The following is an 18,748-nucleotide window of genomic DNA, read 5'->3' on the forward strand; positions in this document are numbered from 1 at the left end:
GGTTTTATCTTTAAAAACATTGTGGCAATTTCTTAAAAGAAACTGGAGTGTTTTTCCTCCAGATTTTTTGGCCAATTTTTATATTTGATTTTTTAATTGATTTAGTTTCTTTCTTTGAATTTTCCAGTGATTTTTAAAGAAAACTTGCTTTCCAATCCTGGGGCTCGCCAAAATAAAAATTGCCAAAATGACGCAATTTTTCACAGATAGAAACTGAAAACATAAATTATCATTGTTTTTTGTTTTTTTCTTACATTTCTGACGGTTCTTGAGCTCAACATCTGAGACAAACTCTTTTTTCCCCCATCAAAGGAAAATAATTTTAGCAGCCACACCCCTCCTCTAAAAAATAAAGAACAGTCCCTTAAGCTTACTCCAATTTCTGAAACAAAACAAAACAAAAAAAAACAGGCTGCATAAAACCAACAACAGGACGGTAAAATAGTTACTGCTCTCAAAAACAAAACAAAACTTCAAAACAAAAGATCTGTGCTGCATATTCACATTCCTCCAAAATAAAGTGTGTTTGTCCAAACTTGACATGGTCACGAGTCACTTGCGGCCCATCAAGAATGAACCCACTACCCACTTTTGGACAGTGACCCATCAGTTGGGAACCACTGCCTTGGACCAGGTACAGAATCATGTGGGGATCTTGCTGTTTCTACCCGCCACTGTGCGTCCTCTCCTGTCCTGTCCAGGACCAGCCTGTCTGTCCTCAGATCATCACGGCGTCTCCTCCTCTCCATCCTCCGCTCGCTGCATTCTCCGCCAAAGAGTTTGTCCTGAAAGGTGAGCGATCAGCACTGACCTGCTGTGAATTTAACACCTGCTCATTAATTATACAGCACGCCGTCCATCCTGAAAAAGCCACACTGAGTGGGCTGCGGCCACCGAGAGGAAAGTCTCCACGAGCCATGACTCAGCAAACAAGGCAGTGTTAGTCTCTGTGAGCGCCTGTGCAGCTCTCTGGCAGGATTTAGTTAAATTTAAATTTACAGTTGTTTAGTGATTTTTTAATTATCAAATAGGACCGTGTGAATGATGATATAAAATACCTCAGAAATGTGAGAAGTTCATACATACAAACACAACTCTACAAAAATTGACATAATATGAAATATGCTGTCTGAAAGGTAAATAATTAGGGTTGCATTACATGTTAATTATTGACACCACATTTAACTTAGTAGCGGTAGCATAAGGTCTTTTTTCTTTAAAATCAATTATGCAATTTTTTTTTCTTTAACTTTAAAATGTTTGGTGATTTTTTTTTTTCCCTTTACATTTTTGATGTTTTTTAAAAAAAATTGGCAATGTTTTAATATTTTTGGCATATTTTTCTTTTAAACTTATTGGCAAGGATTTTTTTTCTCAACATTTTTTTCTTTTAATTTTTTGGCAAGTTTTTCTTCAAAATTTTTGTTCATTTTTGAAAACTTTTGGCAGAGTTATATTCTTTAAAATTTTTGTCTGAAAGGCTCATTAAAGAGGAAGAAACCCTCCATGAGTCGGATTCGCTCTCATTTTAAATCAGGAACCACTCAAAGTGTCAAACACTGTAAAGAGTCTCACTTTGTGAGATTATCTGTGCAGCTCTCTGGTGGGATTTTGTTAAATTTATCTTTTTGTTTTCTACATCTGTTTGATGTTTCAATTATCAAACAGGACAGATTGAAAATAGGTGATACAAAACACCCCAGAAATGTGAAAAGCTCAACAAATGATGCACAACGGTCACACAGAGGATCTGTGTGAGGATACATTTTGGAAAGCTTGACCTTTGACACCTGGAGACGATGCTGAATTCATGTATTTTTTGGACAGTTTGTGGACAGGAGGCAGCGAGAGAAAGACGAGTCCTGTGTTTGTTCTTTGTGTGCAGGATGACAGCGCAGGATGCCAAAACGTCTGACGGTCACAGTCTGAGTCGCTGGCAAAGCCGAATCTCGTCAACCAGAAAATCTGGAGCTGTGAGCTCTGCAGAGCTTCAGGTGCTCAACAGAAGATGACACAAACCACTCAGCGGAAATCTGGAACCACAGAACAAACTGGAGAGCACTGAAAGCCTTTTTCAACAATAAAAAGACCGAGTTAATAAAAGCTCTGCAGCATCTTCAGGAGGCCTCAGAGCTCAGACGACAGAGTGCCAGCTCGTCACTGAGGGACGCACAGGTTCAGGTCAGGACACACACACAACACAAACACGGCACACAACACGTTTTCCAAACACTGGAAAAGTCATGGAATAAGTGAAAATATTTGAAATTTTTGGAAAGTCGTTGAAATTTTGAATCCTTTGGTACCTGCGTAAACTGGATGTATTTCTCCCAAAAATGGGAAGAAGGCAAAGAGCAACTCACGAGGAGACACAACCAAAAATCTTGCAACAAATTAGTAAAACCTGCCAGAAAATGACCTGAACAAAAGCAAAAAAAAAAAATAAAATTATGCTCATTATAAATATAGTTTTCTCAACATTTTTCCCTTGCTATTTAAAAAAAAATAATAATCTAAATCTACAGTTTGCAGGACATTTCCTTCCAAGCTGCTCTTTTTTTAACAAAAAATATCAATGTAGATCCAGGTTTCAAAGGGTTAAAAATCTTTGAAAGTTCTGAAAAAATTCATTGATTTTTTTTTTTTTTTTTTTTTTTTTTTAATGGGAAGAAGGCAAACAGAAATTGACCCAAACTAGTTAGTCAAAAAAAGTGCAAGAAAATCACCTGAACAAAAGCAAGAAAAGGAAAGTATAAAAAAAAACAATAACAAACAAGAAAAATATCTTGAAAACATGCTTAAAAAGTCAGGATAATGTTACATGATTTTAAATATAGTGTAATAAAATAATATAAAATAATAAAAACTAGTGTGAGGATTTTTCTGCATTTTCACAGCAGTTTGTCAGAGTTTTGGACCTGCTGAGTCTTCAGGTTTCAGACGAGGCCGAGCAAAAACATACTGCAGAGCAACATGTGATTTAAGTCGAGATTAAACCATACTGCTTAGCACTCCTAAATCTCCTTGTGCATGGGCAATAATGTGAGTAATTTGATTTGATGCCTCGTTATTAGCTCCATAAGTAAAAGCCAGAGCTTTAAAACCAAAAGAGGCTTTGGATTTTCTGCTGCTGGTGTGTTAATATGTCAAAAACAAGATTTTCTCCTCCGTTTTGAGGCCAAACGAGAAATGAAAATAAGAAACATCTCTCAGCTCTCTGATCCTTTTGGTGATTTTGTTAAATGCACTTTGACATTATTGATTTGAATTGTTCTTTTGACATTTGAAATGAAAGAAGATTAAGTGTTCACCTGCTGTATTAATAAGTCCTCGAAACACATGAAAGAGCGCCTTTGGTCTCATTAGGGGACACACTATGGATTTCATGGATTTGATCCCCCCTGGGTCAAGTTATTGGGAGCTTGACTCTGCAGATTTTCTTTTCATGCACACATCATATTAGTCATGGCCCGGCAGCGGCCACATGTGCATAATTCGGCTTTTATTGCCCACTGCTGAGCCATCAGGAATTTGTTCATTTTGCACATACAGAACATACGCAGAGCGGACTGCAGGCAGGATCAGCATGCACGGAAACATAAAGAGTCACGTATGAAAGCTGCAGAGGAGGAATTAAAAACACAAAAAAAGGTTTTCCATATATATGGCTTTTTACAATCGCCTGAAATACCACCTCAGGCCATCGAAAAAACGTTTTAGAGATAAATTAGTTTTTCCACAATGGACATGTTTCCATTAGGCGTTTTTTGCAGCAGATGATGGCATTTCTAGTGGAGACTGTGGTGCTAAAACATTTTTTTCATCTGCATTTAAAGCGGTGAATGTGGCACCACACAAATGTATGTTTTGATTCCTTTTAATGATAAGACAGCATTATAAAATGAAACACTGACACATAATTATAAGAAACATTTTATTTTTTCTTTGGCGGATCCAGTGTGCTTCCTTACTGTTGTTTAGGTTTTCAGAGGACATAAACAGACTGTCTGCTAATGTTGCTGCTGGAGCTGTAAACTGACAGCTGCTTGTTTGCTCCTCTGCCGCCTGGTGACCTTAAAAATGTCACATATTGTAGCTTTAACCCTTTAACACCTGGCTGATGCCAGTTCTGTTGTTCTGCTTTCAGCACTTTATTGCTTTAAAAACTTGACAAGAAATGTCCGACAAGCCACAAAAAAAAAATAAATAAAAAAAAGAGTTAAACATGAATTGAACATCTGCAGATTGGCTCGGGGATGATATGATACGATCAAAAAACGAGGGAAACGTCTGGAAATCTATATTTGTAATTCTTTTAGTTATATTTAAAACAATTGTTACAGAGCAATACATATATATATATATATATATATTGTTTGTATATACCTAAGTGTGTGTGTGTGTGTGTGTGTGTGTGTGTGTGTGTGTATGTGTATATAGCACTATCTTAAGGTTATTTTCTTGTTTTTGTTTTTTTTGTTTGTTCTTTTACTTTTCTTAGTTCTTTTTAATTTTTTTCTCAATGATTTTCTTGAAACATGTTTGTATTTATTTATTTTTTGCAAATTCTTGGGCCATTTGTTGTAAAGTTGCCCATTGCCTTTCTATGTTTTTGAAGCGGCGCCCTATACACAGAGGCTGCCACCTCGCCACAGCGGCCGCGGTTCAATTCCGCCTTTGCTGCACGTCATCTCCTCTCTCTCTTCCCCTTTCATGCTCAAACTGTCCTGTCGATTAAAGGCAATAATTAGATAAAATAAAATAAATCACTAAGTAAAATAAATAATGCACATTTGTTCAGGTTTCAAGGGGTTAATTGCGATTTTTTTTAAAAATCAAAAATCAAAAACATGGGAAAAACATACTGCGCAACTTGACAAGAAATATCCCACAAACTGAAAAAAAGGGAAAAAAGCATGAAAGGTCACATGATCTCAGGACATGATCTGAAAATTAGCGAGGGATTATTAGATATGATGAAATAATGAGAAAAAGTATCCAAAAAACAAAATTTAGAATTCTTTTAATTATATTTTTTTTTAAAAATTTCCCCCTTTTTCTCTTTTTCAGGTAATTTTTTTGTAGCTTTTTTTTTTTTTTAGGCCATTTTAAGTTTCTCATCGCCTTCCCATGTTTTTTTTTTTTTTTTTTTAAAAAAAAAATTACGTGAAGCCAGTTTGGTCCGGTTTCAAAGCATTTATTTTGATTCATTGTTGGAAACAGGGCAGTTCAAGGTCACACACCTCATCTTAAAAAAGCGCGAGGGTTTGGAGGGTTTGGGGGCTTTTGCACAGACTGAAGCTCCACATTTACTGCCAGAAAAAAGTCAAAAATGAATTGACAAGCAGCCCTCATGTGTTCACCTCTCAGCCTGTCCTTGTACCTCAGCAGGATTATGATTTTCCAGCAGCAGCAGCAGCAGCAGCAGCAGGAGGAGGAGGAGGTGAAGGAGGAGGTGTCGGTCTTTAAACGCTGCCCTCCGCTCACTCTCTCCTCTCTTCACCTCCTCAGCTCTGTGCGCGAGACTCCTGTCCAGCCTCCGTGTGTCTTTGAGAGGCTGCTGAAGGACTTTGTGTCGGAAAAACAGACTCAAACATCCACCTGCACCTGACCGGAGGCTGCGCGAGGACACCGACAACTTCTGCACGCGCGCATCAAACAGCTGAGCCCCAACAAGATGAAGTAAGAGCATAAAATCTCTCTGATATAATCTTAATTTTTCACGCTCAGGTTGCCTTTCTCTTTCAAAGTGCACGCGTGTGCTTCATGGGTTAATAACTGTAATAACATGTTTGATGCGTTTTCTCTCGTTTCGCGACGTTTGAACTTGTTAACGGACCAATTTGAATAATAATCAATCAAGAAACGCGCGACAAGTACAGGCGTGTGTGTACAGGCAGCGCGTGCAGATAGTAGCAGTGACAGAATCAGTGATCAGCATGTGTGTGTGTTTTCACACACATCAAATACTGACATTACTGAGGTAAATGTGTCAGAATATAAAAATACATGAAACAATAAAAGTAAAATGTATTTAAAGTCATCAAAACAGTTTCTGTTGGTGTTTTATTATTATTACTATTATTATTATTATTATTATTATTATTATTATGATTATATCATTACAATTATTATTATTGTCATTACTATTATTATTATTATTATTATATTATTATTATTATTTATTATTATTGTAGACATCAAGTTAAGTTAAGAAATAATTATTGTTAGTTCATCGCTGCTTGCAGCTTTAATTATTATTATTATTGTATACATCAAGTTAACAAATAGTTATTGTCAATGCAAAAAGTTGTTAGACTTTTGACATTGTGGCCAGTGGAGAAGCCTTTTTAACCAGTTGAAACCTGAGCAAATTGGCTTGATTTCTTTCAATAACATGGGAAAAGGGCAATGAGCAATTTTACTTGAAAATGCCCAAAAATTAAGAGAAAAGACAAAAAAAGTTACAAGAAAATTCATTGAAAATTAACAAGAAAAATACAAAAAAAAAGAACATCATGAAAAACCTGAAAAATGTCATCTATCTATCAAGCTATCTTCTGTGACATCATTTTAAATGTATAATAAATACAATTATAAAAATATGATATGGACATTTTTCCTAATAATTTTTCTCTGTCTCTTATCACTTTTAACCAAATCTGTAATTATTGCCTTTTTTCCCATGTTTTCAAAATAACAGACCAAATTGCTCAGGTTTCTAAGATCTAAATGCGTTAAAAAGCAGCACAAAACCTGATGTTGAACCAGGTTTAAAAAGGTTAAGTGTCATGAGATAATGAGGCAGCGGTGACCTCAACAGCATCCTGCAAACATTTTACCTCGAATAGTTACTACAAGCATTTTTAACCGTATTAAAAAGGAGCATGAGACTGACATGTTTTATGACTTTGTTTACATGTTAGCAGCATGTTTCACGTCTAAAATGAACTTCTAATGGAAAAGAACAACGCAAGAACAGTTAACAGTCAGGCTGCTCCTGTTTGTACCGTTAACTCTCGCTCACTCACATCAGGAAGTTTGCTGTGTGTGTTTTTTTTATGGGGTCAGATCAGGGTCAATGTTTGTGTCAATGTTGTGTGTGTTTGTTTGTGTGTGTGTGTGTGTGTGTGTTACTAAATGCAGATGTATCTTAGAGCCGGCAAGGAGGTGGAATAATGATTTTGATGGTGGATTTTATTATCAACTGTTTAAGTTTTCAAATGTTTTTTCATTAGAGATGAAGGCCACATTTAGACGAGAACAGCTCTACTAAAAAAAATGGGAAAAAAAAGTCTTTTTTTTTCTCACAGAAAAGTTCTAAATCCAAGAAACATCTTAAAATTCAAAAAATGTCCCCAAATCCTACCAATATTTTAAATATATTCAGTCCTGGAGTCAAACTGAGCAGAAACACTGTCTGTCCTCATTAGTGATTTCTGTCTTGTAGGAATGGTGATAAAGAGACACATTTCATTTTAGACACGTTTTATATTAGACACTTGTGTGCATGGTGTGTTTAAACCACTGATACTCAACTTATGAACCGTGGACTAAAATCTGGCCCCTGACAGGGTGCCAGGTGGCCCCCTAAACATTTTCTAATTCACATTAAAAAATAAAGTGATTGATACTGTATTGTTTCTTGTGGTTTTAGTATCCATAAGGTGCCAGAGTGCATAAAACAGCATCAAAATAGAGCTTGTTGATCAAAAAAGGGCAGTGGAGGATCCCCCACACCCCCCAACAGAGGTCCAAGCTAAGACCCTAATGTCCTAAAATCCGAGAAACATCCTTAAAACCTAGAAATGTCCTAAAATCCTAAAAATGTCCTAAAATCCGAGAAACATCCTTAAATCAGAGAAAAGTCCTTCAATCAGAAAAATGCCCTAAAATCCTAAAAATGTCCTAAAATCCCAGAAAGGTCTTCAAATCTGAGAAATGTCCTAAAGTCCTAGAAACATCCTAAAATGAGAGAAATTTCATGAAATCCTAGAAATGTACTACAATCCAAGAAACATCCCAGAATCCCATTAACATCTCTAAATCTGAGAAACATCCTAAAATCCTAAAAATGTCCTAAAATCCTAAAAATGTCCTAAAATCCTAAAAATGTGAGAAAAATTGTCCTTAAATCCTTAAAAAAGTCCTTAAATCCTTAAAAAAAAGTCCTTAAATGCAAGAAATGCTTTAAAATCCTAGCAATGTCCTAAAAATGTAGAACCATGCATGGGGCTGCTGTGATTGGCCCCTGACCTCCTGTCATTTTTTAAGTGTCTCCTAATCAAAGCAGGTTTAGTGTCCCTGCTTTAAACCCTGATCGGTTGAGTCTCTCAGTAAGGGGACGGTGCAGTCGACCCTCGGCAGGGGCCACGGGTCATGCAGGTTAGCGCGGCGGCTGCACGGTTTGTTTAACGAGCAGCAGGTGAAGCTTCTGTGCAGCATCAGCGAGTTTCCTCAGAAATGCGACTCAAACTAAAGAATGAGTTCAGACCGCGGCTGCTGGGTTTTTGGGGGATTTTTTTGTCACCCTGTCTGAGAAATACAAGCCTTTAAAGCTCACTGAAATTCTGCTGCCTAATCAGCTTGTGGCACGCAGCATGCGCGCAACCACACACACACACACACACACACACACACACACACACACACACACACACACACACACACAGAGCAGAGTTTTATAGCTTATGGCTTTTGTCACTTCTCGAAAAGTTTTGCCCCGCAGCTCACACACTGCTGCTGCATTCCCGTGAACTCCACGTCCCTCTCGGCGCTCTGTACGGGCGCTCTCTCTTCCTCTCGACCTCCTCTCCTTTCTCCGAGAGTTCTCGGTTGCTTCCAGCCCTCCCCGGCTGCTCCCTGCTTCCTGTCAAAGTGCGTCCGTCAGGGGGGTTGGGGTTGCCCCTGGAGACGGGCAGAGCGATTCATTCGAGGTGGTGCATTGTGGGCCAGCGTGATGGAGGGGCTGCAGAGGGACAGAGGGGTGACGGCGGTGGTACCTCACTGTGAGAAAGCAGAGGGGGACGGCGCAGGGCGGTGGCGGTGGTGGTGGCGTCGGGTTGATCTGGCGATGGATCAGCAAGAGTTTCTGCTTTCTTAAACTTCAGAGGCAGAAGCAAAGGAGTGTGTGTTTCAGCTTTTTGAGTGTGTGTGACCTCTCTGAGACAGCATCTGAAAAACTATATAGGAAACACTTTGAAATTTTAATTTTTTTAGCAAGTGTGAGACCTTAATATAAAACCAATAGTATTTAGTTAATTGCTACAATACTGCAGTTTACAATAACTAGAGAGTGTGCCTGCATAAAAATACTCAAAACAAGAGTGACTTCCATAACAGTGGTGGACAGCAACCAGAGCAGAGCTTTAACCCTTTGAAACAAGCCACTTAACAAAAGATGGCCCAAAAATGAGCAAGAAATTAAAACAAATTTGCTCAGGTTAAAGGCATCTAAAGGCAGCACAAGGAAACTGATGTGTCAACTAGGTTTTAAAGGGTTAATAATTATAATTATAATAATAATAACTTTATTTATATAGCACCATTAAAAAAAGTTGTTTACAAAGTGCTTTGAGAGACAAAGCAAAGTGAGGAATTCAGGGAATAATAAAAATAGAAAAATAAGAATATCAACAATCAAGTCAAACCGAGAAAGGTGTAGGACAGTCAAGCAAAAAGGCCACAACAAAATGCATATACAAAGGTCAACAAGAGTAAAGCAAAGTTTTAGAAGTTTTTAGAAAATATTTTTTAAATGCAATAAAAAGGATAAAAATAATAAAAGAGGAAATCTAACAAGATGACATCACATCAGTGGGGATAAAATAAAGATAAGAGGATAAAAAAACAGATGGATAAGAGATAGATGAACAAGTAGATAAAATATAATGTGACAAGATGTAAGAACAGGACATAAGAAAGATGAGGTACAAATAAAAAGAGTAAGAGCAGCTAAACACCGCGTGAAGAGACAAAAACTCTCAATGCTGCTGCGGTAATAATAATAAAGTAAATAAAGGTAAAAGTGAGTTTTGAGAAGTGATTTAAAAGATGTCACTGATTCTTCACGGTTTATCTCCTCAGGCAGCGAAGAAGAGCAAACGTTAAGCGGAAATGCAAATACTAAGCCGCAAATTCAGGCATCTAAATGTACTAATGTCTGTATGCTGCTCCAGACTCTCTGCTGAAGCTGCAGCTCTCTCGTCTCACACCGCGTGAAGAGACAAAAACTCTCAAAGCTGCTGCGGTCCTTTAAGAATGTAGTTCACCCCTCCTCCTCCTCCTCCTCCTCCTCCTCCAGCCTCAAATGACCTCTCCTGGCAGTCGGAGCGGTCAAACATCCTCTCTCTTGGCCCCCGCCGCCTTTTCCCTCAAGGTGAAGTCATTGACTATTCAGCCACTTGTGATGCCTCTCTTTGCACTTGTGATGTTGCCTGGGATGCAACAAACCCCCCTCACCGATACAACCCTCTGCCTAACACAGAGTGTGTGTGTGTGTGTGTGTGTGTGTGTGTGTGTGTGTGTGTGTGTCTTAGACAGAGAACAACTGAGTCACGCTGATGTCTGATAACTTTGAGCCATTGTTAGATTTGAATCGTCAGACACGCTGGATGCTTGTCAGAGGAAATTATGCCAAATTTGTCAGTTTGATGTGGAGAGACAGAGACGTGACAGGAAGCTGACGGAGCGGAAGCTTTACTGTCTGCTTTGCTCTCACTGTCAGATTTTTATGGAGATCAATTTTGGCCAAAGTTTTATGTCGCCAAAACCCCAAACAATTGGCCATTGATTACATAATCGATTTTAAACTTGCTGCAAATAGTATATCTGTGTCAGTAGGTGGGTTAACATTAACCTTCAAATTGCCAAAATAGACATTGCAAATATAAAATACAGTTAATGGAAACACATCACTTTGGCAAAAAAGTTTTTACGCTCGCATGAGGTGGTATTAAAGAGAGGATAGGGTCATGTTAAAGAAAAAAAGATTGGAAAAGAAGATTTTGAAAATAAAACCATAATATTTCAAGAATAATGTCATAGTATTATGAGAATAAAGTCGTAATATTAGAAGAATAAAGTCTTAATAACTGGAGAATAAAGACATAATATTAGGAGAATAAAGTCAGAATTTTTATGAGAAAAGTATTAATTTTACAAGAAATAAAGTTTTAATTTTATGAGAATTAAGTCGGAATTTTACAAGCATAAAGTCGGAATTTTACAAGAATAAAGTCGGAATTTTATGACTTAATTCTTGCATATAAACTTATGGGATCCATTTATATAATTGGGGATGCATTCGAGTATTAATTTTGTTTTTAGACTTTTTAAACTTACAAGTGTGTACCCTTTGAAATCTGCATTGTCATCAGTTTCTTGTGTTTTGTATGGAAACCTTTTGCAAACCTGAGCAAACTAGTTTGATTTAGTTTGAAACTTGGCTGAAAAGGCAGCGAGCAACTCTGCAAGAGATGACAATTGCAATAAATTAGGAAACATAATGAAATGAAAATTAGTTTAAAAAAAAGCCAAAAAGAGAAAATATTAGACAATAATTATTTGATTATTACATATTTAAGATCATACATTCACATTTTTACATGTTTTCAAGCCATTTCCTTAAAATTTAATTTTTTGTTTATTCCTTCATGTGTGCTTATTTTCAGGGAATTTTTCTGCAAGGCTTTACTAATTCCTTGCTAATTTATGGTAATATCTTGTGACGTTGTTCATTACCTTGTAGGGTTTGATTTGAGATTGAGCCAATTTGCTCAGGTTTCCAATGGTTAATGTCAGTATTAGCCTCACAAAGACAGCTTCATAATAACTCAGCAGCGGGTTTTGTTTGTTTGTCTTTTTCACATGTAAATCTTGTGGATTTGGGTATGTTACAGTCTGCAGTAAAATGATTTAAACGACCAGCTTTACCCTGAGTGGCATTTCTGCCCTCAAAGCTTTCATTTTGAAGCTACAGAGCCAAATTTAGGCATTAAAAATGGTTTAATGGTTATTTATTAATCCTATTTTGATTAGAAATGTTTCTCTGCTGAGACCCAAAAACAAACTTGAATTTGCTTCGTCAGCTGGATTTTAAAGCTCCTTTCAGTCAGACGGAAGCAGTCGTTGATTGTCTGTGGTTTATTTTGTCCTCAGAAGAGACGAACTCTTCCTCTCTGCTGTCCTCCTCTTGTAACAGAGTTTGTATAAAAGATGAAACAGTCTGCTCAGCGCCTCCAGGTGAGCTGCTCGTTCATTCAGGTGAAGCGCTGACAGGTCTCGCCCTTGTCGGCGCGGATTCGGTGCCGAGTCAGAGGTTACCAGCTGTTTCCTGTTTGTTTTGGTTCGTTTGTGCCCGGATGAGCTGACAGAGAAAGTTTTGTCAAACACACAAAAAATACTCAAAAACTGCTGCTGCTTCTTCCAGCCTGCAGCTCAACTATTTATTTCTTTATTTATCTTTCATTTGTCCGGCTGGAGCCTCACATCATTTATTCACCTCCTGCCTCCACCACAGAGATGCACATGTGTTCAGAGACACGGGGACGAGCAGGACTCCAAGTTAATAGTAATCTCTTTTAGGGGTCAGTCTTGAATCTCAATCACAGGCTGCGAACCAACAGTCCATCTCCAATACACGTTTTTATTTTCTTTTTTCCATTTTTTTTCGGTGCATCTCTTCATGAACGAGAGGCTGGTGTTATCTCTTCAGGCGGGTCGTTACCAAAGTTGAGGGGCCCTGATGGCAAAAGCATGGTCTCCTTTAGATTGAGCCTCAACTGTTTTACTGTTTATTGTAGGTAATTATGTTATTTTATTTTAATGTGTCCATTTGTAATGTATTGTCTATGAGAGGTCTGTTTTTTACGGTGCCTGCCTTAGAACTATGGATGAAATTTAGCAATTGCGTTAATTTTTGCATATTTACATTGATGCTTAGTGCTCATATGTTGATTACTATGCACTGTCCTAGTTCAATAAAAGACCTAAGGCTGCATGTTGGCTCATAAGGGGTCAACATTTCAGAAATATATTTTGGGGCTAGACCCGTACGTGCTTCAAAAGTGATCAGTAAAATCTTAAAATCAATTTTAAAACACAGGAAGCTCAACATCTATGTGTCTATCCAGATTACTCAAGATAATCTGCAGACCTCGCTGTGAGCTGATTCATGCAGGAACTATTTTCTTTCTACCAAATTCCAACTGCCAATCACATCAGTGCACAGCATGAAGCGTGCATGATTTGTACAACCGTGAAAATCAGTTACAGTAGTCAGGTCTTTGGAAAATGAGTGTGTGAATGATTTTATTCCACATCAGAGTGAGAGTATTGATTTGATTCTGGAGAATTTGATCACTCTCACTCCTGTTAAGACCCCTCAGTGTTTGCAGCTTTTTGGTAATCTGAAGACTTTCTCCTGTTGGATCGCTGCCTATTTAAACACAGTTTGAGGTGGCTGGTCAGCATGTTTGATGAGAAAAGAAAACTTTTCCAAGAAGAAGAAAAAAGTCTTAATAAAGGAACAAATAGGATTATAAAACAACAAAGAAACACAGCATAGGGGAGAAAAAAGTTAAAATGCTGGAGGATAAAAGGAGGGTAATAATGTTAAATCAAGTTAAGTTTGAGGCTTCAGTCCGACCCTCCGGGGAGTTTCTAGGGAATCAGAATTCAGCTCACGCTCTGCAGCTCCTCAAGTCTGACTCACAGCAGCTACAGAGCTCCAAGGACACACACAGTCCCTCTGTCTGTCCCAGTCTGTCCGTCCGTCTCACACACACACACACACACACACACACACACACACACACACACACACACACACACTAAAAATCCATTAAACATTCACAAATAGTCAATATTGTTTTTAAAATCCCAGCATGTTTATCTGAAAGATTCGAAAGAACGGGGATTATTATTTTCATTATTATCCTTACAATGTGATTACTGATTGAATTATTAGTTAATCTACATCAGTTTTAACCTGCAAAAACTATTGATTAATTTAAAGCAATACATCAAATCTACACCACAACAGTTTAATTTCTTTATCGATCCAGGAGAGTCTCAGTGAGAGCAAAGATTTCTTTTTAAAGATCGTCAGCAGACAGAGAACAAAAAGTGTCGAAAGACACATCAGAATTAGGCTTTTTTACAATTAATATACAATTGCCAACACAAACAGATAAAAGATTTCATCCTGGCATGGGTGGATTATGGACACGCAGACGATGGGGCCCCCTGGGCACAGATATGCAAAGGGACCCACACAGGAGCCATGGCACACAGATTTAGTGCTGCTTTTGTGTCTCCTCATTGTGGTTTTGTGTATTTTTATAGTCTTTTGAGTCCCCTTTGGGTCATTTTGTGTCTTTTTCAGTTGTGTTGTGTCTCTTTGTGGTCACTTTGTGTTTTGTGGTGGTATTTGGCCCTCTTTGAGGTAATTTTGTTTTGGTTCTGTTTTAGTTGTTTTGTGTCTTGTAGTCCTTATGTTTTTTGTGTCTCTTTGAGGTAATTTTGTTTTATTGAGGTAATTTTGTATTTATTTGCGGGTCATTTTTTTGTTATTTTTTGGTTGTTTTTTTACACTTTGTGGTTATTTTGTCTCTTTGTGGTTATTTTGTGGTTTTGAAGTTTTGTGTCTCCTTAAAGTTCCTTTGCATGTATTGCATGCATTATTGTGGTCCTTTTGTGATTGTTTTTGTGACTCTCTGTGGTCCTGTTTATGCATTTAGCCTTTTGTGTCTCTTTGGGGTATTTTTCGTTATGTTTTAGTGATTTTGTGTCTTTGCATTTCATTTTCACGTCTTTGTGGTCCTTTAGTGTCTTTTTGTGGCTGTTTTTGTCTTTTTGTAGCCATTTGGGTCCTCTGAGTTCATTTTGTGTCTTTTTTAGTTGATTGGTGTCTCCTTTTCTGACCTTTTGTGTCTCTTTGTGTGTCTCTTTATTGTCATCTTCTGTCTCATTGAGGTCATTGTTTGCCTTTTGTACCCATTTGGCTCAATTTAAGAAAATGCTGTGTTTACTTTGGTAATTCATGTCTTTTTTATGTCGTGTTGTGGTTGTTCTGCCTGTTTTTGTTATTATTTTGTGTCTCTTTGCTGTTTCCTTGCATCTCTCTGTGGTCTTTAGTGTCTTTGTGGTTGTCTTGAGTCTCTTCCTGGTTGGTGTGTGTTAGTTGAGTAACATCTTACAACTGAAGGCCAGGGGACCCCTCGACACCCCCGGCTCTTTCCTGTAGGCCTGTTCAATCCTAGACACAACCTTAAAACAACCACACAGTTGTCTAAAACAATGAAAATTAACACCAAATAACACTTAATAAAGTTTGTGAATGCAGGAGGAATAATTTGTATTCACAGTGTTCAATGTGATTGATAAAGTCATCTGTTTTCCTGTAGAGATTCTGATCTCAGCTCACTGGTTGCTGCAGTTTAAATGTTTGAAGAAAATCGGCCTCCTGCCACCTCTTTGCTCTGCATTTGATGAATGGCTGCGATTATTCAGTCAATATGTGTTTCTGTTGTGAGCGTCTGAACTGACTTCTTTGGGTCAGACCAACTAATAGATCAGCGTCTCAGATATTTGGTGTTTTTGATTTGTTCACTTTGTGTCAGCTGATCTGGGAATTTTGGTCACAATGTAACAATGACTGTTTTCTTAAACATATCTACGAAAGATCTAATCTAGATTTGATATCAAGATTTCACTTTGTTACAAAGATTTCTGCTTGAGCTGGCTGTATGGTAATTCTTGTTTGTAAATATGTTCACTTTAAAGGTGAAGTGTGTAAAATTGAGGGGGATTTAGTGGCGTCCAGCTGTGAATTACAGATTGCAACCAGCTAAAACTTCTCCCAGGTAGAATTCCTTTGTTTACATTTTTCAGGAACTGAATTATCCACAGAGGCCTCTTCCTCTCCAGAACAAACAAATCAGGCGATTGAAACAGCTAGAAACACTGAATAAAGCAGTTTTATGTCAAAAATCAGTGAATCTCCACTGAAGTTTGGCAATTTGGGGATGGGCTGCTCACCCTCAACATGGTCACCACTTTTCTCTCATCAATTAGTGAGGGGCTCACCTTTCCATTATGGCTCCATAACTCGCCTACACGGCCTTGGATTGGAAATAATGACGGCTAGTGCGGTGGCTGCAATAGAAATAAAGCTGCTGATGTTTTAAACATCCATCGCCATGGTTACTGGGATGTTATCACCAGAGGAGAAGTCGCACAACATCACTCAGTGGAAACACGGTCAGCTCCACTTTGAGTTTTATCCACATTTCTAAAATATCAAATCTGTGATGGAAACCCGTCTATTTTAAATCCGGCGCTTGCTGAGGTACAAAAACACAAGCATTCTTATTTGCAGCTGATGATACACTAAAGAAAACATGCTTATTGTTTTATATTTATTTCTGCCAAAATGTCCCCTTAAATCCTCCACGCTGGAGCTTTAAAACCAAACTGCAGTCTGAGGTTCTCGTTATGTTCAAGTTCAAACTTTGTCTTTCAGCCGCAGACCGGATGTGTCTCTTCCTGTGCTGCTGTGTGCCATCTGTCTCCTCGTCCTGCCGACGTCCTCTACCCACCACCACGACTCAGGTACGCACCCCTCCCCTCTCTGTCCCGCTACAGACACCCACCTCTCCATTAAATCATACGTGACCTCTGACTGTGAGGGCGACGGGGTGCTGTTTAATCATTTCCTGTCATTCATTGTTTCTGCTGACGCGCTCCCTGGAGGCCATTTGTTTTGAAGGGCGTCTGAGTGTCCCAGCAGGACATCAGACTGATACAGCTCAGTGTCCTGTCCTTCAGTTGGACTGAATGGAGAATATGGAGACATGAGAGTGGCGTCAGTGTTACCTCGACTTCTCAGAAAGTTACCTTTAACTTTAAGGCTCTGTCCTCCTCAGATGACTCGAAGCTGCTGCATGTGACCATCCCTGCCACCCCGCCTGTGGTCGCCGTGCTAGGCGGCTCTCTGACGTTACCCTGCCTGGTGTCTCTGGCCCACCCGCCGCCGTCCCCGTCCACCAACGGCCGCCACGCTGTGCTGTCCCTCCCCCGGGTCAAATGGAGCGTGCTGACTCACGGCCGGGAGACAGAGATCCTGGTGGCCCGTGGCGACAGGGTGAGAGTCAGCGAGGCCTACAAAGAGCGAGCCTCGCTGCTCAACTACGCCTACTCCCCCGCCGACCTCACGCTGCGGCTGGAGAGCCTGAGGCAGAACGACACCGGCTTCTACCGCTGCGAGGTGCAGCAGGGCCTGGAGGACGCCGACGATGTGGCTCAGGTCAAGGTCAAAGGTGAGACAGAAACACTGAAATAACTTTCAGTGTTACTGTCTGCCACCGTGCACTCGAAAGTCTCTTTGGTCCTCAGTCTCAGGCCCAGTTTGGGAAATCAGAAAGGGATGCAGCAGTAATCAGCAGCAATGCAGCTCCCATTCATGTATGAGCAGCTCGTAGTCATGTGTATTTGTATATTTTATGTACATAATATATAGCATATTTGTCCACTCCCATATTGATAAGAGTATTAAAAAAAGAAAAATAACCCTTTAAGGTACATTTATAACAGATAAAAAATGTGCAATTAATTTGCGATTAATTTCGAGTTCACTATAGACAATCATGCGATTATTATGCGATTATTATAGAAATATTATGTTTATATATATTACAGTTATACACTGAAAGCTGCAATATGAGATAGAAAGAAAGAAAGTCATCAGCCTTTCAGGCTGGCGGTTTGGCGACGCTTACATCAGGGCCGTTGGTAACTGACGACCTCAGAATGAAATGCAACAATCATCTTTCTCCAGAATTGTATATTGAGACCTTTTAATATATTATCTTGGCCTCTTAAAAATATTTACATAAAAGTGGTTCATTAATACATTATATTTTCCAAAATTTTCAGAAATTTGCATAATTTCTAAACAGAACTTTTCCTGCATCCTGCTGGTTGCTCTGCCTCTAACATGAACACATAAAACATGACAGCATCCCAAAGCTGTTTTTTGTTTTTTGATTATTACAGGGGTGGTGTTCCATTACCGAGATGCATCCAGCCGCTACGCCTTCACCTTTGAGCGGGCCAGAGAGGCCTGCGAGGAGATCGGGGCTGAAATCGCAACTCCGGAGCAGCTGCTGGCCGCCTACCACAGCGGGTACGAGCAGTGTGACGCCGGCTGGCTGTCGGACCACTCAGTCAGGTGAGCGCTCTGATGTCACACAGGACACGCCTCACCAGATCAACGGGCCTCTTCAGCATTTTGTGTCTCAGGTGTTGAGCGTGTTTTTGTAAACAGCCCTCAATCCTTCATGCAGTCTGACGAAAACAACACTGACCTGATTGATTTAAATTTTTATTTCAAATATGTACCTTTTTTCCCCAAGACCATAAACACACAAATCAACAAAAGAATCGTGCATAAAAAACAAACAAACAAACAAACAAAAAAACAGTCAAATCTAATGTTCGAAAAGGAGTGAGACGAAGTATAAACCTATTTGACTCCCCCTCCATTATTCATTAACTAATAAATCTACATATTCTTCCTTACTTACATGTAACTCATGAAAACTATATATATGTGTACCAATAATATAGTAGAAAGAATAATAATTAAAAATAGAATAAATAAATGAACAACCAGTACACATAACATTGACACACCGCTGTCTGTGTGTCTGAGGGAGCGTCCAGCGTACAGGTCTGTCAGGTCGCA

At 38.9% G+C, this 18,748-nt stretch overlaps 1 protein-coding gene across 1 annotated transcript in view; it reads left to right on the forward strand.

Annotated features, from left to right (window-relative positions):
* Positions 1–455: 455 nt before the first annotated feature.
* bcan (brevican) overlaps positions 456–18,748 on the forward strand; it is a 30,089-nt gene continuing 11,796 nt past the window's right edge. The window contains exons 1-6 of the mRNA XM_042489814.1: positions 456–792; positions 1,886–2,181; positions 5,512–5,682; positions 16,526–16,614; positions 16,929–17,321; positions 18,058–18,232. Coding sequence (XP_042345748.1) covers positions 5,678–5,682; positions 16,526–16,614; positions 16,929–17,321; positions 18,058–18,232 — 662 coding nt within the window. The 5' untranslated portion in view covers positions 456–792; positions 1,886–2,181; positions 5,512–5,677. The remainder of the gene's footprint in view (positions 793–1,885; positions 2,182–5,511; positions 5,683–16,525; positions 16,615–16,928; positions 17,322–18,057; positions 18,233–18,748) is intronic.

This window comes from Plectropomus leopardus, chromosome 7 (assembly GCF_008729295.1).
Source record: "Plectropomus leopardus isolate mb chromosome 7, YSFRI_Pleo_2.0, whole genome shotgun sequence".
In the NCBI taxonomy this organism is placed as follows: Eukaryota; Metazoa; Chordata; class Actinopteri; order Perciformes; family Serranidae; genus Plectropomus; species Plectropomus leopardus.